Source organism: Schistocerca piceifrons, chromosome 7, assembly GCF_021461385.2.
Source record: "Schistocerca piceifrons isolate TAMUIC-IGC-003096 chromosome 7, iqSchPice1.1, whole genome shotgun sequence".
Taxonomy (NCBI): domain Eukaryota; kingdom Metazoa; phylum Arthropoda; class Insecta; order Orthoptera; family Acrididae; genus Schistocerca; species Schistocerca piceifrons.
Window position 1 is genome coordinate 416,898,890 of NC_060144.1, and position 25,504 is coordinate 416,924,393.

The window sequence follows — 25,504 nt, forward strand, 5'->3', positions numbered from 1 at the left end:
GAAGGGGATCGACCTGTACCATAGATTAGGAAGTTAAAATGGGCGTACCTACCAAAATGGACGAAGAAAGGGTACTCCTAGGATCAACCCATGTAAGATACAGGTACCGTTCCTAAAGGGAAAAAGGGCAGTGTCATGACAGAAGTCACACTTTTAAAGGGATGAGTTGGGTAAGTTCGAATTCTATGCATAAATAGCCTCATTAGGTTTCGGGTTTACAAATGTCCAAGAAGGGAACACTTATTCTACCCAGAGTTCCTCCAGATTACAATAGACCATGAATAAGTACATACTTAGAAAAAGTAGTACCGGTATGGGAAGTAAGAACGAAGCAGCAGAGTATTCTTGAGTTATGCACACCTGTAATTTATGATTGGAAGAGGAATAGAAAACAGAGCTAACTCCAACATGGATTGAAAGGGTCATGTATTATAATTATTAGTAGAAAGAGAGGACCTGTTAAAAGATAAAGAATTATTTTGTGTAATTGTACAAATGAATATGTATAACATATTGTGTGTTCGAGCTAAGGGGAGGGATATATAGTGCATCGTGAATTTAGGTGTAAATTCTAGAGACACTAGGCTTTCCACCGTCTCGAACACCCGATTATTTTAAGTACGAGGTTGAGAGAGTGGAGATGTGTCTACCTCGCCGCCGGTTTCTGTGTTTGCAGGCTGGACGTGTATCGGGAAAATACGGCAATAGTGATGGTCGATTGGCGCAGACAAGTGTTTGCAGCGCGCCTGAGAAGCTGTATGTCCAGTACAAGGAGGAAGCATGCTCTATTCCTTAACGGTGTGATGATTGTATTGTTGTGAACAAATGAATTATGTATTGAACTAAAGACTTTTACATTTGACTTTTGGACATTGGACTTGCGAGAAGCAAGAACTGGTTTTATAGAGGTTATTAAACCAAACTCATTATAATTGTATCTGTTAGTTTCTAATGATCTAAGATGGGGTTGACTTGCAAGAGTTGAACGTTTGTGTGAATCTTGTGAAGTTGTTTCATTGTGGAGATGAAAATATAACAGAGTTGAACAAAAGTATCCTGGGAGTACAGAATCATTTCAAGAGTAGGAAAGAAGCCTATTTTGAACTCCCCTTAACCAGCTATAGTCTTCGGAGAAGAAGAGTTTGTGAATATCGATGCAGCCATCTGACCCGAGAAGAAGATCGGCTGCACACAATACGTGACACAACTGCGACAGATGTGTGAGTCCTGCACCACAGTGCCACACTCTCTCCTGTCGTCCGAAGACCGTTACATTGCATCAGATCCCCACCAAACACTTATTCGATTATTAATTATCTCATAGCCAACAGCCTCATTAGGGGCTTGTGCTGCTTGCTTGGGGGCCATTTTCTTGCATGGATTGTAAATTTTTTCTCACCTGGCTCGCTGTTATTTTATATTACTGCTGCTCACTTAGGCCTGTAACAACACAGCTTAATACTGTGTTAGCTGAAGCAATAATGAAGGAATAGAAGTGGACTCACAGTTGCAAAACAACAACGGAATGGTAAAAAACAATGTTATTTGTGGTTGGCCCACTTTATACACTGACGCGCAAACTGGAATGAGATTTTCACTCTGCAGCAGAATGTGTGCTGATATGAAACTTCCTGGCAGATTAAAACTGTGTGCCAGACCAAGACTCGAACTTGGGACCTTTGTCTTTCGCGGGCAAGTGCTCTACCATCTGAGCTACCCAAGCATGACTCACGCCCTGTACTCACAGCTTTACTTCCACCAGTACCTAGTCTCCTACTTTCCAAACTTCACAGAAGCTCTCAGTGACCATCTCATACAGCTGTTTGTTAAAGGTTCGGGTTAGGCAGCTCTGCCAATATCAGCTGATCAATTTGCTTTGACTGCAGTCTCTATTTTAACCACAGCAGCATGTGAATATGTGGCACATGTGCTTTTGTACTTTAACCTTAAAAAGTCATGCTAGGATATTTTGGTGGTCTGTCAGTTTCTGCTTTCCATAAGTTCTCTGATCTCAATCCAGACTGCATCGCACATAGAGATGATGAATAAGTCTAGCCGATCACAGTTCTGCACATAGGACTATGTGTGCTGTGTACCTTCATGGAGGTACCTCGGATTATTCACAAATCACAATGGAAGGATGACCATCTGCCCTAAGCCATTTGGATTCACATTGCCATCATTCGCAATGGCATATTACAGATGTGTGTAATTCTGTGAGTGCATCATTACAGATGGGTGTAATTCTGTGAGTGCATCTTGCTTTGGTTTATTACTGTGTACCTTCAACACTCACTCTCCATCTTCACATACATGTTTACAAAAAAATTGTTACAGAAGTACCCTACATCACAGTGGCAAGTTGAAGTCGTGTTCATGGACCAAAAGCTGAAATGTGCAGAAATCCGACCCTGGCAAGGGAATCATATTCACACAGGTCAATCTCCCTCATGGTGGTGAGGTTGACGACCGCAACCACAGGAGGGGTCGACACCCGCGACCACAGCCATGGCCTTGGCCACGGTCAATGCATTGTACTGGCACACATGTTGCTTGCTCGGCATGATATATGGGTGGATCCACATCTTGCAGCATTCGTTGGGCAAGCTCACAACAGCCATTTTAAACTTATGTACCAACTCACTGTGATTGTGCAGAACTTTTTGTGTTTTCAGTACACTTGCCGATTTAACTCCCCCAGCTTTCAGTCCCCACCTCATCATCTCCCATAAAGTAAACCTGCAAAAATGTGATTGACTGTTGAACAGAGGTAAAAGGGACTCCTATTTTATGGTGTACTTGCCCCTGCACCATAAAGGTCAGTGAAAACCCAGGCATGACGAAAGTTCTGTCTGCCCCAAAGGACGTCATGCGAAAACATGAATTATATTTTTTAAAACAGTTTAGGAATTGTTGTTACTCATTAGTCGCACCAGAAAATAATTCCTTTAAAGGATCGACTGTCTCTTCTAATGCGGGAATGTATACACTGCTCTGAGAGCATCACATTACCGTCATTTCCTCCTTCCATTTCAGTGCTCCATACAATCTGCATGCCTAGTTCTTAGGGTCAATTTTAATGAACCTGTTGTTAGTGTAATTTAAAGCTGGTTCATAGCCAAAAGCAATTTTTTTTTACAAAATCCCCATGTGTTCATTGCAAACATATGCCAATTTTCAACTTGTTGTAGTGAGTCAGCAATGCATCTGCTTCTTCGACTGTTTTAGAGGCATGCACAAGGCAATATGTGCTGCCTTTTCCTGACATTGAGAAGCCACATCTTCAGCTGTCTCAGAAGCAACTGAGAGGCCATGCATTCTGCTGTATACTACTGTCAAGGATGTAACTGCTCGTGTCCCATCACTTGCATGTCAAGGTGCAATGCGTTGAGCATTCTGCTAACACCGAGCATCAAAATGTGCTGAGTTTTCAGCTGCTAGAGCATCTGCCTGATGCTCTGCCTGTTCATTTCTTCACTGTTAGCATGAACAAATGATTGTTACTGTCTAGCTGTTTTCATAACTCAATCCTGTTGTGAGGTCTATGAAAGATTCGACTGGCATTTTCCAGACATTAGAAATTTAAACGGTAATACCTAAACTGAGGAACTTAATGTCGTAAGATATCCAACCTAAACAACCTAACCTAATAACTTACCTAAATAACAACAACACAGCCAAATGGATGACACAACTGGCAATCAAAAACAAATGTCAATTGTGAAAAGAAGAAACAACAAACCTAACTGAAAAACAAACTATCGAGAGCCTACAAACCAGCAAAAGCACCAAAGAAACTAAGAATCATCGAAATCCAAGAAGAAAAACTAAGTCAATGTTCACGGTAATATTACAATCCAACAAGCTTCCACAATCCATTTTCTCAACGTTAATTCTTCTGAACTACCGAGACCCAATAAGAAAACAAAATCTACAAAAAAATTATAAATCATGCAAATCCAAACAGAAAGAATTTCCATAAAAGCACAATCCAATACACTTCTCAAACATTCTACATGCTGCAAATTATGTTTTCATGTGCAGAGTTTAGTGACAATTTTATCCTACAGGAATATTTCTGCTATCCTAGATTTATTCATTTATCAAAACTGTGTGTTGATCTACACATCTTCGTGTGAATATCTCACACACTGTGCCATAATCTTTGGAAGGTATGTAGATCCAATTATTTCGTGTGTTGTGCATGGAGGGCAGTTAATCACGCATTAGCCTCTACTAACGGCTTCTCTAATATTTAATCTATTTTTCAATTATTTTAAATGTATTGTCTATTGTAATTAAGATTGTAATCTTACTGTACTGTATGAAGTCCTTATAATCATAAACATACCATTTTGTATGTATTAAGGCTATTGGTTGTTCAATTGATCATGCACAGATCGACGGGTGGGGCTCTTTCTTTGTAACCTGCAGCTTTCCTATGCTAGCCAGCAGTTCACAGCAGATGCCTCTGAGCATGTACAGTGGCTCAGTGCTTTGACTCCATGTGTAATCAATAGGTATATACATGGTATATTTTTATTTTGTAGCTCTGATGCCTATTTATTTTATTTATATATGGTGAATAGCTGTATTTTTCCTGGCCGGTCGCTTGGGGTAGCCGAGCGGTCTGAGGTATCTTGTCACAGTCCGCGGCCTCCCCCATCGGAGGTTCAAGTTCTCCCTCGGGCATGGGTATGTGTGTGTGTCATCCTTAGCATAAGTTAGTTTAAATTAGATTAAGTAGTGTGTAAGCTTAGGGACTGATGACATCAGCAGTTTGGTCCCTTAAGACCTTAGCAAAAATTTCCAAATTTTCTTGGCCTACTTTAGTAATTTCAGAGATACATACTGGTCTGAAGATAGTCGACAGTTAACAGAAAAATAGGCACCATTTGCAATGTCGACTGATTGTTCTTGTTACAAGTATAGATAAATGTGTCTACTCACATCTGTCTGTATGTGCAAATTCATCTCAGGAATTGCTGTAAGGATTTTGATCAGGTTTTCATTACCAGATACACTGACTCACAGGGAAGATTTCTGTATATAATTTATAAATATTTCATACAAATTGTCTGAATTATGATGAACTTGTGAAAATGACAGCATTGCCACCCATCAAATAGCAGCCATAATTTGAGAGACTTGCAGTGCCTTGAAGCAGCAGAAAACATTACAAAAACTGCATATGGTGTGGTGCTCTAGCAGTAGAGTACAGTTAGAAACCGAAGGGTTTTAGGATCGAATCCTGGTTGGGTCACTTTTTTTCACTCCATCTTTCAACCTACCATTCACCTCTCAATGATGTGGAGATTTGTCAGAAATGAAATGTGTCCTAGATTCCATGTTACACTGTAGCTCCCTTTTGCCTGGTTGGACTACTGGTTAGGAACATGCAACTTGCCTGAGCGTCATCCAAATGATTGCAAAAAAACTTGCGAGTCCAAAGCCTGTGGCTTTCAATTATTTACGTGTAGAATAAAACACATTGCGAGATGCAGCTTTACTCTGTTTATATAAAGGAAGTTTTGCAGCAGAGCACCAGATAACTCAACTTGCAGCTTTCTGGTTTCCTTTGGTCAAATATACACGCAAACATGATTCTCTGTGTGGTGCGAAGGAAGATATTATTTGTTTGGACACTTTCAAATTGTACAGAACACTGTTAAATGAATGTCCACTGTTGAGAAAAGTATTTAGCACTTTTACAGATTGTAAAGACATGGGCATGACTTCCTTGAATGGGATTCAGAAATTTCATGTGGATGAACACACAAGATTTCTAAATACTTTTACAGACGGCTAAGGGATGCATTTCGAAATATCAAGACAATTTCATGAAATATGACAATTTCAGACTGTCAGTTTCTGCTACCCTCAGATTACCAGTCACAATCTGCACTCTTAATTCACTGCAAATTCTTCTAACAATGGGCAGTGAGCCACTCAACTTTGAATTATTGTAATAAATATGACCAATAACAAAAAGATAACAACCTCATTACCAGGCTGTGGTACAAGACTTACAATTTGAAATAATAAAATATTTTGAACTAATAGTTTCCTTGCAATCGTTTGAGAACAACTGCATAGAGAAAAAACGTCCAAATTAAAAATACATGGTGTTTTGTTTTTTTATGCTGCAAGTACTATTTTTTCCCAGAGAAGTGCCAAAGAAGTCTGCCATAAAGAACGCACAACAAAGAATTGAAGCAATGTGCTTTGACAATGCATCACAGCATGTACTAAGCTTCACAAAAGAATTACTGTAATGTGAGCTAAACATATATATCATGTGTGTTTTCCCTATTTTTTTTTTCTTTATTTTAGGCACCTCAGCCAGCCTCCGATACATATCAAATGACTCACACTCACACACACCCACAATTCACATAAAATACTAATATTGTTTGTAAGCATATTACTTACATCACAATGTGCTCCCATCATTGCTATGAGGTGTCATGTCGCATCAATACAGAACACATAACATTCATGCCTTTCTTCCAGGAGTGCTTGGTTCGCAGAAGAGCTTCTCTGAAGTTTGGAAGGTAGGAGATGAGGTACTGGCAGAATTGAAGCTGTTAGGAGGAGTCGTGAGTCATGCTTGGGTATCTCAGATGTAGAGCACTTGCCCGCGAAAGGCAAAGGTCCCAAGTTCGAGTCTCGGTCCGACACACAGTTTTAATCTGCCAGGAAGTTTCATATTTATGACATACGAAACTGGGTCAAATGTTCCTACTTCTCAGACAGATATCAGTGGGTCAAACGTTCCTACTTCTCAGACAGATATCAGTTCCAGTTACATCAGTGATTTTTATCAGATAATAAACCCTCATTAGACAGTAAACAAGTCCCTGATAAGTCTTTTCATGCCTGTTATGTACATATATAAAACATGAAGTGCAAGGGGGCATCCTATATGTAACTGTCACTGCTTAAAATGTTATTTTCCACATTTTACATTTTCCCACCTCTTACAACATTTTTTTTATGTCCCTTGAAAAGTGTAAAAGCGGGGTTTCACTGTATGTAACACAATATTATGAAAAAGCTAGATTGCTACCCCCCATATAGCAGAGATGGTGAACCACGGACTGACACACAAAAAGACTTCTAAACAAGTAAACTGTTGGACAGAAAGCCTCCTTCTGAAATAGACAACAAACACACACATTCACACAAACACAGCTCATACAGTCATGACCGCTGTCTCTGGCTGCCAAGGCCAGTTTGGCCTCAGCAGCCACAGACAGTGGTCATGTGTGTGTGAGCTGCATTTGTGTGAATGTGTGTGTGTGTGTGTGTGTGTGTGTGTGTGTGTGTGTGTGTGTGCGCGCGCACGTGCGTGTGTGTGTGTGCGTGCGCACGTGTGTGTGTGTGTGTGTGTGTGTGTGTGAGAGAGAGAGGGGGGGGGGGGGGCGCAGACTGATGCAGCAGCCAGACACAGTGACTATGTGTGTTTGTAAGCCGTGTGTGTGTGTGTGTGTGTGTGTGTGTGTGTGTGTGTGGTGTCTATTTCAGAAGAATGCCTTTAGTAGTCTTTCGGTGAGCCTGTCTGTGACTCAGCGTTTCTGCTATATGGTAAGTAGCAACCTTCCTTTTCATAATACTGACATTATTCCATCCTGGATTTCCTATTGTTTTAAATATTTAACACCCTAACTCATTTGTAAAATAACCAGGAGCTCAGAACTATTTTGTACAGGTTGTTCAATTCTTTAAATAACTGAGTGTTTACTGGTTACTTACTATCTGGCAAGACACACAGAGCACTGTGGGGTTAAGAGCCACCTATATCCCGAAGACGTGGAAATGAAAACAGGGTGATATTAAAGCATTATTCAGGAACACATGCAGGAATTTCAAGAAATTTTGTTAGGCTTGCCTTATTACTGTATATTCGGGACTTAAGATCAAGCCACATTGTTGAATACCATAGATAAATTTAAGACCTTCTCGGGAATTGTGTGGTGCAAAACAACAGAGAATCAGACATATATCTGTGCAACATATGGCACATATGCTTATGTTTAACATCTCCTCCTAAGCCCCTGATCAATTTCAACCAAACATTGTATATTTATTGCTTATTACCTGAAAACAATCATTTTTTGACAAAATAATTTAATTGGATAGATAAAAAAAAATCTACTCACAAAGTGGCAACAGAACACACACACAAAAGAATGTTATAATTAAGCAAGCTTTTGGAGCCAGTGGCTCCTGCTTCTGGCAGAAGGGTTGAAGGGGAAGGAAGAGGGGTGAAGGAAAAGGACTGGAGAGGTCTATAAAACGGGGCAGACTTCAGGAAAGTCATCCAGAACGGCAGGTCAGGGGAGACTTACCAGACGCGATGAGAAGGAAAGACTGTTGGTGACTGCATGAGACGAGATTTGAAAACCTAAGAATGTAAAGGTGGAAGACCGGGTAATAAGCGAGACAGAGATTACTGCTTAAACATTGTGCATGAGTTTTAGTAAGAGTGTAAAGCTGGGTGCATTGTAGTAACAGAGGTGGGAGGTGGGTGATGAAAAATAGATGGTTAAGACAATGAAAGATGTAGAAAACTAATACTGAGTAAAGAAAAGAGTAGTTACTTTGAAGAAATGCTGAGGTGGAAGGAATTAATGTAAATTAAGACCAAACAGTGTTTACATAACAGCTGCCCAGCCTTTTATATCGCCATGACTACCACCAAATTATCAATTAGGATGAATGGGCATAGGCAGAGGGTGCATACTGGCAATATGCAGTATCCTGTTCCAGAGCATGCTCTATAACATGACAACTGTAAAGTGAGAGGAGGAGATGGACTAACAGAAGAGTGGAATAAATAAAATAGCCAGGCAATGTTGCATATCTCAGCTAACACAATTTGAAAAAAAATATCTTTGATGCTTACCCTTAGTTCCTGATGAATGTATCTCAATAAGCAGTTTCATCAGAAGATCCATATCAATATTTTCATCATTGAAGCTATGGTGATAGATCTCCAGCAGTTTTCTATCTTCTTCACTCACTACTTCTGTCAATCCAGGCAAAGGTTCGGCAACAACCATTTCTGCATTCCTGATGTAAAAGTCAAGTGTTATTGGAATTCAAAGCATTTTTCCCACTTTTTAATATGACTGATGCTTCTTCTCTTTCTATAGCGCTCTCCCACCAAACTAATGGACTACTACCAGAAGTACACTGAATAAAATCAATTTTACATAACCTTTACGCATTACATTATGTGATGAATTGCAACTCATATTTTCCTCTTTTAAACAAATAAACAGAAATATTCCACTTTCTGGTCTTATATAATATTATTTAATAGCAACTTGTCAATGAACCATAAAAAAAGGGAATCAAATGCAATGATTGCTGCAGGGCAATGCATAGAGACTGCAGTAATTACATTGTGTGATGAAACACAAATCACTCAGAATGGACAGAGAGAGAGAGAGAGAGAGAGAGAGAGAGAGAGAGAGAGAGAGAGAGAGAGAGAGAGATAATGTAAGAATTCACAGATTAATGCAACAATATAATTAAGTTTTAATGCTATATTTCAAGTAATATAAATTTAAAAAGAACTTATACATAATATACTGAAGCTTAAAGTTTAGTCATACCTAATAATGTTCCACACAATCTCCTTCTATATCATGACACATGTGTAAGAAACAAAGAACTACGGAATCCTAAAGATTCAAACTCAATGCATTTATGTACTTTATCAGACAATTACCCCGTTTTTATTAACAATCTTGTTTCTGATCAAAATATTAATGGCAAGCAGATGGGCAGTAACTAGAAAGTCTGTTTATTTTGTGCTATATGTGGCTAAAATGTTCTATTCATTTCATCCTTGGTAGACCTACAGAATTCCAACTACTGTGTTTTTTCCAATTCTTGAAATAAAATCTAAATTTTGTTACTGTTAACATGCAGTAGCCCTGCCAAATGCCAAGCATGGAAAGCCAATGTACACTGACATCCTAATGCAGTCTAATTATATGCATTTACTATACAGTGAAAGCAGATGGCACTGACATGGTAAGTTTTGGACCATTCTCGTGACTTGCTTGGAAATTTCTTTCTCAAAACTCTTTTGACTAGAATAAATTGGTACATTTACATGCGTTTATTACACACCTGTGTAATAACGTAAAAGTAAACCTGCATATTCAGTGGAGAGAGCATTGTATCTCCAATCATGAATACGGTAATGTGGCTATTTCAAACTTATAGTGTGTGAGCACTGTCACTTTATAGCAAGGTGGGTTGGCAGCAAGATCATCTGACAATATGCACTGCAGATCTGCCTCCTTGTGGTCACTCACAGTAAACAAAACCAACTGGTAACTACTATTTATAAGTTTTGGCTCACATCAGTACTCAATATATCTGAGTGATGCCTTCTTCAAGAGAACTAGCATAGCTATATACACCCAAACAGTGGAAATGATTCCCATACAACCAATTCGGCCTCTAGGCAATTATGAACAGCAGTACAAACTCTAGCACTGCGCCACTGGAAGGAGGTTCCCAACAGAACATTTGGAATGAAACCTGGATCAATGGCATCAGGATTTTTCTGGTACTTGATGATCATCATAGAAGAGTGTGCATTTGGCCAGGTACCAGTGCACATATCAGGGTCAGGTTCGGCACAGAAGTGCGTTACTCATGTTTTGGGTCAATATTATTTATAGATGTCAATATAATCTACTCCCACATACTGGTTACCTATCTTGAGCCACATTCCACCTCCTGCTATCAGACGGAAAAGCATGCTACTGGGTGAATACTTGAAGATTGCTGATAACGCCAACCTTCCAATATGGAACAATATATTCCCTGAAGAGTGAAAACGGCTAAGATCAAGACATATGACTCTCATCACAGGCAGGTCTCTCATGGGAGCTTAATTCAATATCACTGATGAATGGAAAAGCTGCTGGCAATGAACCTGTCCTCCACAATCTTCATCACCATCGTGTGATTGTGGCGCAGAACAACAGTTGCCCAAGGTGCACCAACATGTCCCACATATGCCTACAAGGATCCTTTTGAAGATTTTCTGACAGCAACAAATGATGTCATTAAATGCATAAAAGACCTCAATATCTGTACGTAGTTGTTTTCATTTGTGTTATTTTATGCTGGAGAGCTGTGATTAAACGTTGATGTGAAGTAGTTTTGTAATCTTTGTACATGTATCGTCATACAATAAATAAATAAATAAATAAATAGTTTGTTGTTTTAGTCCTGTGTGTGGCTGTTATTCTTCGCATGTATCCTTGACTGTTCTGATAGTCTGGCCCTCTTAAAAGACATGGCACACCACATGGAATGCAATATACACTAGGGTTTTGGAGACATAGATTGTCTTTAACATTGTTGAAGGGAGCAAAATACACTCAATGCCATGTTTCTGTAGGAGTCTACAGATCTTTTCCAGATACTGGCTCAGCATGAGGTCTAAAGGCAATTCTTCTTGGTTTTTCATCCTCTGTCTCAGACTCAACTTCTTTCCCAGGCATTCTTGATTTTGACTGCAACACCAGGGCAGTCTAACGATCCAAGTACTCATTCCTTTGGAACACTAGTCGTCGGTGTTGTAATCCTTCAATAAGACTCTCCATATGTGATAGTGATCGAGCTCTAAGGAGCAGAGTCTTTGACATCAAACTTCTTTGTAAAGGATGGTGATGACTAAAGGCATGGAAATAGAGGTGAGTTTGTGTAGATTTTATACATACATTATGAGCCATTGTTCTGTTAACTAAGACATCATGGAAAGGCAACTGTCCCTCTTCTTCCAGTTCCATCACAAATTTTATATTACAATGAATGGATTTAAGTGTTCCAGGAATTCTTCAAGTTTTCCCATTTCATGTGGCCACACCACAAATGTATCATCTGCATACCAGTAGAAATATTTTTGTTTCAATATGGCAGATTTTGGTGCCTTTGCTTCCTATTACATAACAAAAATATGATTTACTAAAAATTACATATTGCACAAGGCATACTTATGAAAGATCACTGTATTATTTCACAAAACATATTTTGTTCTGCAGATATGTGATAAAAATTTACTGCAAGTATGCTCAAGGTTTGCAATAGAGTAATGACGCAGAACAACAACTTCTGATTGTCATGTATAATGCTACTCCTGGAAACTCTCACTTTTGAAATTCAAAACTTCTAATGACGAACTGGCAATGAGTACAACATACGTGGGTTTCCATACATGCATGCATTCTACCTTGTGCCCCAGGATAAACAAATCATTGCACAATCATCTGTCAGTGGTCACTCACGACAAATTCAGAGTAATCATTCTTGGGGATGTTTCCATGAAGAATGGAACAGTTTGTAATGTCCTGTGAACGGGATGTCATAAGACTTTGTGCTGTAAGTCAGCAGAGCAGTCAGGATCAGAAAAGCAAAATGTACAATATTAGTCGATCAGATTATGGTCAGATTGTGGGTGTCCTTTCTATGGGTCACACCATCTCCACGGTCAAGCAGGCACAGGGCTTTTCATGTCCCACAGTATCAACAACGTTCTGTGAGTATATTGAGTCAGTTGCAGTATGTGTTAGTACATGGCAAGGGCTAGCTACAAAGTACGCTGAAAAACACACAATGCGATGAATCCTACTTGCCATTAGGGGATTTTCAGGTATGTGTTTCAGGTCCCATCATATGAAGATTGTTTACAGGGGATGAAATGGGCCCATCTAATATGTCTGTCATCGTCTCTCATTCACGAGTAATAAAAACATGCTGTCTGATCATGTGTAGGTTGAGCATTCATGAATCAGGAATGCTCCCCAACATTTTCAGGGTCTTCTTGAGTCCATGCTATAAAGCATCACTCCCATCATTAGGGTAATTTGCTACTACACATTACTAGATAAAGTGCCATTAATTTGATTGTCTATGAATGTAATTTCATTTCATTCCCAAGAAACTGCATTTCAAGACAGATAAAAATCTCTGCTTAAGGCTAATCCAGCGCAAACTTCAACAAGAAGCAATGAGAAGCCTCATATGTGCAAAAACTGAAAACTATCTATATAAATAAAAATGTAAATGTTTGTTTCTTCAAAATCATGTATCTCCAAAAGTTCTTCACCAAGGGCTTTGAAATTTTGACACAATGCAACATTCGAATAGATGTGTATTTTTATACAATATATAGGTAATATATAAATGTATATATAAATATTTTAGGGGAAATCTATTTAAAAATGTACATGTTTGTTTCTTCAATATCCTAAATCTCTGCCATTTCTTCACTGATTGCTTCGAAATTTTACATTTGAATAAGCCTGTTTTTATGTACCTATTTTTAAGCATATATAATACATAAATAAATATGTAATTTGTAGAGGGCAAACATTATTACCGAAAACCTCGAAAAGTTCTTGACCGATTTACTTCAAATTCTTACACAGTACTCTAATCAACATTTGGACAGACATAAGTTATATATAATGAGAGTGAAATGTTGTTAGCAAACAGGGAAGTTGTATTTACAGCTTATGATTAGAATACTACTACTAAAGAAAGTGAATTAGCAATAACAATAAACAAAGCTCAAGGTCAGAGAGGGTGAAGAGGAGAGAAACATCAGAGGGGTCCACGGAAATGGACATAGGAAGTAGAAGGGAGGAGATGGACAGAGAGAGGGGGCAGGAGGAAATGAAGGCACATGGGAGGAGAAGATGGACATAAAAAGGGGGAGGGGGAGGTGATAGACAGAGAAAGAGAGAGAGAGAGAGAGAGAGAGAGAGAGAGAGAGAGAGAGAGAGAGAGAGCACAAAGACATGAATAGAGTAGGGGAGGGAACATTCAAGTTATTGAGAAAATATTCCACTAAGTATCTCTTGCATAGTTCATATTTCAGTCCTTCACAATATACTTTTTACAAGTCTTGGAGCAATTCAGCCATTTATACCAAAGTTGGGATATTTCACAAATGCTAAAGTATATATTACTTACATGTAAGCCTCCAGCAATTCAACCATTGCTGGCTGGTTAAGATTGTGTGCCCAATCTAAAGCTGTCCAATCATTAGATGAGCGCAAGCAAACATTCGCTCCAAGGCTGAGCAACTGTTCTGCTGTATTAAGACAACCACGACCTGCAGCCACCATCAGTGGACTCACTCCTGTTTCAGAATGCTGTTATAGAAAAACAGACAGAATGCTAGAGCCAAACACTTGGATTATGGTTATGTGCTTGCAACCATATGTCCACAAGTAGACAATTAACAGAGGTAGAGAACATAACATAAATCAAAACTTTCAACTTCTAGTAATCTTAAGGAAACTGGTTTTAGATTTCTAGCAAATGCTATGGACACACAATTGTTTAAATCACTGCAACCAAGGATGATGTTATATTCAAATAACACTTAACTTATATTCAAGGGACATTTCAAAAGATATTTTAGGACAGAATAGAAGAAAATAATTTATTTTACAAAATTCTTTTACAGGCCTTCAATATAATCTCCATTCTGGCTTATGACAGCTTCCCAACATTTTGGCAACTTGTGCATTCCATATACGGCACCTTCACTGTTGAGTTGTCTACTCGTGTCAGTTGCATTGGAAGCTTCATTAGTTGTACCAAAACGTTTTCCACGGATTTGTTCCTTCAATTTGGGAAACAAAATCAAAATCTGCTGGGCTCATATCAGGACTGAATGGTAGGTGGGGAAATATACTGTCTTGCATTGTCGTGCAAAATGAGTACACCAGCTGCAAGCATGTCAGGCCTTCTTTGATGAATTTTCAGGCACAAAACATTATCGGAAACATCTTGTAGTACACACCCATTACGATGTTCCCTGGGGCACTCTTATTTGTAGCTATGAGCCCGTTCATGTTATATGCAAAGATCATCATCAGTTTCACCTTCGACTGTTTGCGGCACAATTTTTTCAGGTGTGTAGTGCCGGAATTTTTCCATTTAACAGCTGAGACTTCAGTTCTGGCTCCAAATCTCGTATCCAGGTTTCACATCAAGTGCAACAATCCTTTTAAGGAACTGTTCTTGTTCTGTTTGGTAACATGAAGCAATTCTTCTCCGATTCTTTTGTGACCCGCTTTCTGCTCTTCACTCGGATCATGCAGAACCCATTTGGCAGAGATTTTTCTCATCTTTAACTTTTCTATTAAGATTCTGTAAACTGAAATGACAATCTGGCTTCATATGCAATTTCCTCATTTTTTGTTGATCCTCTCTCAAAACGTCATTAACAATAACCTGAGAGGTGTAATTTGTTGCCGTTGGTAGCCTTCCATTTCTTGGGTTCATTGGAACAAGCAGACCCCCACGATAATGTGTTCCTACTACACTATTCTCACACCACTCTCAAAGTGTCGCATATTTCTGTTGGTTTTTTTTCCATGTACTGATGGAATTTTGATGTAGGAACAATGGTCACTATGTGTAATCCAACCTGACCTGCTTTTAGTTTCCATTTTAAACCTGCAACACATATATGACTGTCAGGCCTAAAGTCTCACTCACAGACGACATGAATTTCAACTTGATCGTACCACCGTAACGGTCGCAAAAGTGCAGTGTGCAGAACTTTTGAAATGACACACGTACAAGGGTGGAAATATCTGTTGGAAGCTGTATTAAAGAACCTGAAAGACACAACATTAAAACACAAATATTAAAAAAAAAAAGATATGGCTCTGTTATATAAATATCAGAAGATTGAACTGAACATGTGTAAGTTCTCATTCAATTACCAACAGGCACACGAAAAGGAACAGTAACTTTGCTAGCTTTTGGATAAATCTTTTAATGAGCCAGAGCAGCGTTTCCAAAGTCATAGGCTGCAACCCACTTGTGGGCTGTGGACAATTCAAGCTGGTTGTGCGTCCAAGACAAAAATTATTGTGAGCTTCAGGGTTTTCTCTCATCAGTCATCATGGTCAGCAAGAACAGAAGTTGAAATGCTACCAGTAATTTTGTTTTCTTTTTTTGTTGAAAATGACTGATATCATCTGCCACCAGGTGACTGGAAGCCTGCACCCCTACAGATCGTACTACAGGGCTGGCACATGACTGGCTGCTAATAGTGTAAACACATAACATGCCACAATCCAATTGTAATTTGTTGAGTTGGTAGTTTCTCAGACACCACTGTCCATAAGAATGACTGGCTTGAATTTTGATCTTTTAATACCCTGACACAAGAAGGAAGGAGGGGTGGTTGGTATTTTAAGTCCCATCCATGGCTAAAATTATGACAGATGGAGCTTTGCTTGGATTTCTTACTGCTGGTGGGGAAGAAAGCAACCATTTCGGCATCTGCATGGAGTGACCAGGGTGACCGCAGACAGCTGATATCTGGATGGCTGACCCAAGAATTGAAGTGCGTGTCTTGAACGCAAGTTGAGAGTGTTAGCTAATACACCGTGGTGGTATTGCTGAATTACTATTCCTTGAGACACTTGATAGACCTGTCAGCAAAATACCAATGTGAACGACCCTTTTCAACTCTACTTGTTTTTGAAGAATATGTACAGGAATAGCTGAATGTAGATAGTGCTCTGAGGCTAAAATTAACCATTTTAATCCAGATATTGATTCTTTCATCAGTGACAAAAAATTTCAAAAATCACATTGAGTTCTTTTTAATACCGACCATATAATTTTGAGTTTTCATATATTTGTGGCAGCTAAGTAAATACAATAAAAACCTTTTCTTTATAAAGAAAAGTAAATATTTTTCAATCCTTCTAGAACAGTATGTTTTCTAACTAGGTCTCTCTCTCTCTCTCTCTCTCTCTCTCTCTCTCTCTCTCTCTCTCTCTCTCACACACACACACACACACACACACACACACACACACACACACACACACACACGTGTCAGGTAGGGTGAGCAGAGGGAGAAAGAGGCAGGAAGCATGAGTAGGGTTTGGGAAGGGGTTGCTGCTGTCTCAGAGGGTGTCTGCAGATGTAGCAGATTGGAATGTGGGAAGGCGAGGCAGCAGATGCAGGAGCTAAGAATGTAATATATGGGCACGAGAACAGTGAGTTCATGTGGTGCACGATGACAATGACGTGGAGGTGAGGCTTGGAAGAGAGTGACTGCACAAACGAAGGGGAACTTTTGGGTAGAGGGTTTGGGAGCAGCGAGTTAGCCGAGATTGAGGCCAGGAGGATTAAAGGAGCAAAGAATATGTTGCACAGATAACTCCAACTACCATCTGTGTAGTTCAGAAAAGCTGGTGCTGGGGGGAATTACCCAGATGGCATGGGTTGTGAAGCAGCCAATGAACTCTAGTATATTGTGCTCAGCAGCATGTTGTGCCACTGGGGGGTCAACTCTGTTCTTGGCCGTAGCTTAGTGATGGCCATTCATTCTGGTGTACAGCTAGTTGGTAGTCATGCTCATATAAAATGCTGCACAGAAACTGCAGCAGAGTTGGCATATGACATGGCTGCTTTCAAAAGTGGCCGTGCTTCTGATGAAATAAAATAAGGCTGTGACAGGATTATTATCCATTTCATAATGACTGGCCCCCTCACTCTGAGCTCATATTCTGGTTACACTGTATGACGAAAATCCACGTGTTGTATCTAGATGGAATTGTGAAAATAACTACTTTTATTTAGTGTAGGAATATATGCAGTAGTATTTAAGATTAAATCTGCTTTTTCCAAGCAATTTTTGGCAAGTGTCAACTCTGAGGAATCACAGAAGGCAGACTGTAATTAGGAGAAAAATTTCTTTGCACAGTTAAAAGGTTCAACCTCTCTCTATTTGAAGGCGGGCTTTCATAATTTTCTGATTAGTCATTTAATTGCTATAATGTCACACGCAGGGTGGTGAAATTAAGCTTGTCACTGTAGCTAATGTGGCAGAGAAAACACGAGTATAAAGCTTGAACATTTTTTGGTTACATTATGGATCATTAGTAATAAATACTGCTCATGTTGTCAGTTACGAATGTGTAAGGCAACTGCTTTAGTAGGTGTAATCCATGTAAGGCTTTGGTGGATTGTAGTTGTCATACCTGAGCACTGGCTCTGTTTTAATGGATGACAAGAGCCTATTCACTAGCAAAGAATGGTAACTTCATACTCACATACCAATACAGCACTGGCTCATTCAGTTGTTGTTGTGAGGAGAAGGGGAAATTGCAAGTGAACTCACGATATGTAAGCAGCTCTCAATAAATGAAAACGAAACATGTTGCCTATTTTAATAGTAAATGAAAAATTCATTAGCTCTAATATATTTTGCAGGAAAGAACGATGAATCAAATAAAGCCTACCTCAATCACTTCGGCTGACGACTGAGGTCTCACTTCTGCTATTCAGTCTACTTGGGTTAGAGACAGTTCTATTGCTATGTCAAAACTACAGGCTCTTCATACATACCTGTTTTCAAGTTTTTGAGTATGACTCACTCAATTCCTCCAGAAACTTTCAAGAACACCTTTCACTGTGGAGAGATACACCTGTAAAATAATATTTACCTTAAAATTCTTATCCTTCTTTGCTGCCTTGTTCTTGATATAGGCCCAAATAAGCTCACAGTAGTTTAATTTTCTTATCCACTGAGTGCAATATGTTTTCCAGATGGTGTTACTGTGAAGTAAAGTGCAGCTGCCCATTTTCCAGTAGGCCTGTTTCAGTAAATTCCTCATAGGATGTGGCGTTAGATGGAAGCTCTACATTATTGCTTTCCATCCACTCAATAATAGAAACCTTTCTCCATTTCATAGATGGATTTTGTGATAATGGAATTATTATTGTGTGATACACTGCCTGATCTATAACATTTGCAGATACATTTGACTATTTTTTGAGAGCACTCCTAAATCACTCTTTGTAGTTTCTTGCATTCACAACTCTGTTCCCAATGTGGCACATTGGAAAACGGAAACGAAGTCCCATGCTTCTTGACAAAGCGTAGGGGAATGATGTGGGACACCCGCACTGCCGTACTAGGCAAGGTCCTAATGGAGGTGGTTTGCCATTCTCTCAAAATTTGTCTCACTGTACTTTCACTAATACTGACACATTCAGAAGCTCTGTTCTCTACACTGATGCAGAACAGAACTCCTTGTGTCCTGTCCCCCCCCCCCCCCCAATTCCCTTCTAAGTACTAAGTAAACATGAAAACTGCTCACCATGCACTTTTCACAACTTTACGAAAAAAGGCGCTGTTTCAGCCAAGTAAAATGCAACTAATAATTTCACAAGGACTGTCTCACATGAATACACAAAAGTGAATTGCAGCACAATTGTTTCCTATCTGAAGGAAAGTCCCAATGTAAACATTGCAGCCATGAGCAATTAAATGGAAATACTATGGCAACATAGCATCGGGAGCAGGATGCACACAAAGACACAAAAACAAATACATTAAACAGTTGATATTAGTGCTTTACAAAGATTTACAAACATGGAAACATAACAGCTATGAAAAGCAACAATAGTGCTTGCATTTACACTTCTTGTCTTGTTTACACATATCACCATTAGACGAAATGTGGATACCTACATCTACATACCTTACAAGAAAATGACTGAACGGTAAAAAATGAAAATTTGCCTGTAAGTAGAGAATGGTTGTATCTTTAAATTGCACAAACAAAATTGTTAATATAATTATGATCTGGCTTTTGTGACTCATCAAAGTCAACGCTCACTAAAACATGCTCGAAAATGAACACTTTCTCTGAAACATTGCTGTGTATGTCAACCTCTTTTCAAGTAAAATGAAATATTTATATGTCAAACAAAAATAGATATTTCCACAGTTCCGACATGGTACAATACATCAATCTTCTTCACGCAATGTAGACAAAACAGAAGCTCAAAGTGTAGGAGTCAAGTCATCATGCTCATGTATCGCATTCCTAACCCACACACTTCCTGCCTCTCCCTCCAACATTCCAATCGTGTGTGTGTGTGTGTGTGTGTGTGTGTGTGTGTGTGTGTGTGTGTGTGCGCGCACGCGCACTTGCACGTGCACGTGCACAAGTGCACACTTGTGCAAAAGTTTTCCTTTTGTGCCTGTCAACGACTCAACACTTCTACTATTTGGAGAGCGGTCTCCTTTAATCCCAAATTATTTACATTCTTCTGGAACATTCATTATATATTTAATCAGTCAATTATCTTTGATGTGCTATTAATAACTCCTCAACTCCATCTACAACATTCCTACTACAATATTTCATTACCATCTTGCAACTTCCTCGTTCTGGTTCAGCCCTCAGTCAATTCCCCCTTAACTGGATCCACTGGATCCTTGGTCCTTATTAAGGAATAACTGCTGTAGTTCCTTAGTCTCATTATTCAACATTACCTTCCTTAAGCCAGTATCAGTCTGACTCAATTTCCTGCATGTCATACTTGGACTCAATAATTATTTTAGTACACACTATAATTCTTCATTAAGAGATTGAAAACATGACATAGTGTACCTCAAATTTTAGCATTAAGCAGAAATTTCACAGACATTGATTGGGAGAACATTGAACTTCTTGGAGGGGGGGGGGGGGGGAGGGGGGGGGGGGACGAAAGAAAGACTAAATAAATAAATTCCTGCCTTCCATAAGCAATGTGCACTACCAATAAATTTCTCTATCAGTCTTTTCTTACGCATATAACTCACTGTTTCCAGGCTGTACTTTAAGTTTGTACAATTAATTATAACTTGATGCACTGCATCATGACACAAAAAATTATGAGTCAGGTGCTCATATAGGTATAAGTGACCTTCCTGAAGGAAAAAGTGGAGGGCTGCCCTTTGCCTGCTTCTCTACCATTAGTGACATCTGCTACCACACTGTAGAACTAGACAATTGTGTCAAGGGAAATTTCAATACAGGATGTCCCCAGCAAGACCGAACAAGTTTACAATTGTTGGCAGCCATACAGCAGGCACGCATTAACAAACAAAGAAAAAGAGATGGTACATATTTCCCTAGAAGTGAAAACTTTCAGCACAGAATATCCTGAGCCCACATCATGTGGACCCTCTCCTAACCCCTATTGGTCTGAACTGTTTTTCCAACAGCTAACCAATGGTGACAATATTCAACAGCTAACCAATGGTGCCAACATCTCTCCACCAATGTCTACAACCTTTTCCTGTATTCTTTTTTGTCATATTACATTTTTATCATTTATGTATTTATATTTTTAATAATTATGAACACAAAAACCACAAATCTTTTGGCCACCTTCTTTACCTACATTTTCTCCATTAACACCTTGTTATTCCTTAAAGTTTGGCTTCCAGGTTTGAGAAGTCAGTTATCAAAAGTGCATTATTCATTTGAATGTCTGTTGGAGGTAAGTGTTAACTTTCAAATTATTTCTTCCATCTTGTATGTCTCTTCAATTTGGCTTTAGAATTACTTGGCCTTTATCTCAGCACCTGTAAATCCTTTAAAGCTGTCATCAAACTTAAGGTTGACATGAATGCCACAGTATTTTATGAGATATAGTCTTATTGCAGGTAATTTACCCCTGGCTTCCTTCAACTTCTGAACTGACTTATTCAGTCAGTTATAGGAGCACCTACTGTTCAACATACACTCAAAATTATGATGCACATTTCACGTTGCAGAGGTGAAATAAGTGAAAGTTATACAAGATGTACAGCTTTGCTTCTGCCATTTTTTCCCCAACATTTGAGGCTTTAATGAAACAAATTAGTTACACATGTATCATTCAAAGTATTTTCCATCACTGGCCACTACTTTCTTCCATATTTCTGGTAGTGTATGAATCATGCGTCAAAAAAATTGTTTATCTTTTGAAGCGATCCACGAATCAATCCAATTTGTGACTTCTTCATGAGATTGTAAGTGTTGGTCAGCCAGGCCATGTGCCACTGATCTAAATAGGTGATAGTCAGAGGGAGCAATGTCTGGAGAATACGGCAAGTGGGGCAGGACTTCCCATTTTAATGTTTCCAAGTACGTTTTGACATCTTTTGCAACGTGAGGTCGAGCGTTGTTGTGCTGCAAAATCACTTTATGGTGCCTCTCGCTGTATTGCAGCCGTTTGTCTTTTAATGCTCTGCTCAAAAGCATTAATTGCGTTCAATAACGAGCACCTGTGATTGTTTCACTTGGTTTTAACACCTCATAGTACACAGCGCTGAGCTGGTCCCACCAAATGCAGAGCATGATCTTGGAGCCATGAATATTCGGTTTGGCTGTCGACGTGGTAGCATGGCTGGGATATCCCCATGATTTTTTGCATTTAGGGTTATCGTAATGAAACCATTTTTCATCCCCGGTCACAATGCGATGCAGAAATCTCTTCCGTTTTTGCCTCTGAAGCAACTGTTCAAAAACACACAAACGCCGTTCAACGTCTCTTGGTTTCAGCTCACACGGGACGCAAGTTCCTTCTTTCTGAATCATGCCCATAGCCTTGAGACATTTTGAAGTGGCTTTCTGTGTCACTCCCACTAATCGTGCCAATTCTTCTTGAGTTTGACGTGAATCTTCACTCAGCAATGTCCCCAATCCTGCATCTTCGAAAACGTTCTCTCTTCCAGAACTATGCCAGTCTACGGCGTTAAAATCACCGTTTCTGAAGCATTGAAACCAGTCATGACACATTCTTTCACTAATAGCAGCCTTACCATACGTAGTTGAGAGCATTTGATGAGACTCAGCCACTGTTTTCTTCATACTGAAACAAAATAGTAACACCTCCCACAAATGACGAGAATTAGGCTCATAAACTGACATTTTCAATCAAGAACAACTTTATGATTCAGACACAAATCGACTAATGTTTGAATGAGATTATATTGACCGAGGTCGAAGCTAACTGCCTGAAGTCTGCGATCTGTTCTTTTGACCGCTACTTACCACTGTTGCCACCTATCGACAAACGGTGGAAGCAAAGTTGTACACCTTGTAGATAAAAACCCTATGATGAACATGTATCGAACTCCAGTTATGTGGATCTGTAAACTGACGCTTATAATAACACCACAAATTACTTATATATTGAAAAATGCAGGAAATCAGGTATCAGGAAAATTATCCCTCACAATTTTAGATGTGTGTATTGGAAATACTGGGAGTCACAGCCCAGGAAAGTAAGTACTGGCAGTTCATTGTGATTTTAGTAAGATTCATTTACTCGTAGGTTTTAATATTGTATGACATAATAGATTATGGAACATCTTCATGTATCACAATAGTCACATGTTAGTTTTGTTTAACTTTATGTTCCTTGTGTACCTGAAAGCAACATACACAGATTGTGGCTACATTACCATACTAGACACCTCCAATTTACCATTAAAATTAGCACTTCAAGCCTACAGTTTTTGTGCTTGTGCCTATCCTACTGTCAGTAGTTTAGCTAGACCACCAGTACAGGTATGAAGTGTTTTACTTGCTCTAGTTATGGAATTATCTGTAGAAATATAATTGAAATTTTCAGAAATTATTAACAAAAGGCCTTTCATATCTAACACAAACATATTCATTTAAAATAAACTTTCAATATTGTACACATTGAAGTAATCTTTGAAACAAAGTTTACCAAACAGTCTCTTTCCATCAGTTTCCAGCAGTTAGGTTATGATTCGCAGACTTGTCTGTGCAATTTCCTCTGATGTTTAAATGGCTTGATAAACAGTAAATGCTTTGCGTACTGAAATGTTTAGTAGGCTTCTAAATATTTTCATGTACCATTGCATATTTTTTCTTTAAACTAGGACAGTTTATACAGCCCCATTTCTTCCGACTTGCTTCTAGTAAAGACGTTAACAGTACATCAGCACAAATGTTCCTACACGTGGCATATGAAGTAGTGTTGATTGCCATCAACAGATGATAGAGTGATAACAGTTTTACCAGCAAGACTACAGCTGGAGAGTATGTGATTGGGCTACTGCCAGTGAAGGTAAACATGGTATGCAGGCATAAGCTCATGATCCTGGCTTGAGGCGTTAAGAGTAAAATCGTCGAGCTGTGAGGTTTTTGTCTAATTTCTCATTTTAAAACACACTTTTGTTTTCATAAAAACTTCTGCAATGTATTCTATAAATCATACAACACTTCCTAAAACACTTTTACAGAATATTCACACTGTCTATAAGTTTTTTAGTAAGGGCTAACCCAAAAGAATACTATCATGAACCTTAGCTGTAACATGTACGCACAATTTAAATGTCCCTCACCTGATAATCTACTGAGACGTTTTCAGATAGCATTAAGTGGAGAAGTTGTGTGAATGAATCCTCTGTGCCATACAGCCAAGCTTCCAAAATACAGCGATCCATCTCTTCGATTAACCATTTTTCTAATTCAGTCTTTTCTGGCAGTGGCTATTTGATAACAAATATAAAAACATTAGTTAAATGAACAATGACTTAATATAACTACTTACTGGTACGTCACAGTTTAGTTAGTGATAAATATAAGTAACTCAAAATTTGTTGAACTCAACACACACGTTTTTTGATGACTAAACTATCTTGAAGCTAACTTTGTGCTCTACATAAACTCCAACTGCCCTGACACTACAATTAATTTACCTCTGTCTGTTGTCCAAGGATTGGAGCAAGAATGGCTCTTCTCTCACTCTTATTAATTTGTTCCTTCAGTGTAGGATCCATGGCAGATTTTGTCCATTTTTCCAGCTTCATACTCTGGTCCTTTTTTTTCTCAAGCTCTTTCTTACTTTGCATCATTTTTTTGGTCATGTATTTTGTCCTGAAAAATTATGAACAAGTTTATAAAAGTAGAATGTAGAGCTGAGTTGGATTTTCTTGAGGTTATTCCAAATGAAAATCTTACTGTTTTAGTATATGCTCCAGATAATACTCTTTTACTTCATACAAGCGGCCAGGCACTGTGAAAAATCAAATGGAAGTGAATCAACAAACATTTCATCCCAAATCAGAAAAATACAATGGTAATCTTAACTACTGTCAAACCGCTACATGAAATACATGATATGTCTTCTTTTAGAACAGTGGAATATCCAGGATGAAATGTGACAATATTATGATATCCAGCTGAACATAATCATGTTCACTAGATGTTGCAAACAAATGAGGCTGTGCTAGATAGACTGGATTAGTTCCTCTGCTGGATACATGCTCTGAATGGCTTGGAGTGGACTTACAAATAAGAGAAAATGAGGAATTTCATACATCAAGTATGTTTTGTCTGCTCCTGGCCCTCAAGATCCAGGTAACTTCTACAATAAACCATAAATATTTTAGATAATCAGATACTGAGGATGTGATCATTACAAGGTAAGCAGCAGCCAAGGTTCTCCTAAGCCTGTATATTAGCATATACTGTGTTGCTGGTATGAGATGCAATAAAAAATTGTTTTGAAGACATATGTCGGAGTACACTCCCTTGGAATTAAGTAGTTCTATAATACATTTGAGTGTCATCAGTATTCAAGGTAGCAGTCGATTCCATCCCTAGATAAGAGTAGAATTTGGTCT

General features: G+C 38.8%; 1 protein-coding gene across 1 annotated transcript in view; it reads right to left on the bottom strand.

The window, feature by feature from the left end:
* Positions 1-25,504, bottom strand: part of LOC124805079 (3'-5' RNA helicase YTHDC2-like) — a 306,102-nt gene that overhangs the window by 185,303 nt on the left and 95,295 nt on the right. Inside the window, exons 7-11 of the mRNA XM_047265510.1 lie at positions 24,840-24,894; positions 24,578-24,755; positions 24,221-24,367; positions 14,011-14,192; positions 8,909-9,075 (exon numbers count right to left, since the gene is read on the bottom strand). Coding sequence (XP_047121466.1) covers positions 8,909-9,075; positions 14,011-14,192; positions 24,221-24,367; positions 24,578-24,755; positions 24,840-24,894 — 729 coding nt within the window. The remainder of the gene's footprint in view (positions 1-8,908; positions 9,076-14,010; positions 14,193-24,220; positions 24,368-24,577; positions 24,756-24,839; positions 24,895-25,504) is intronic.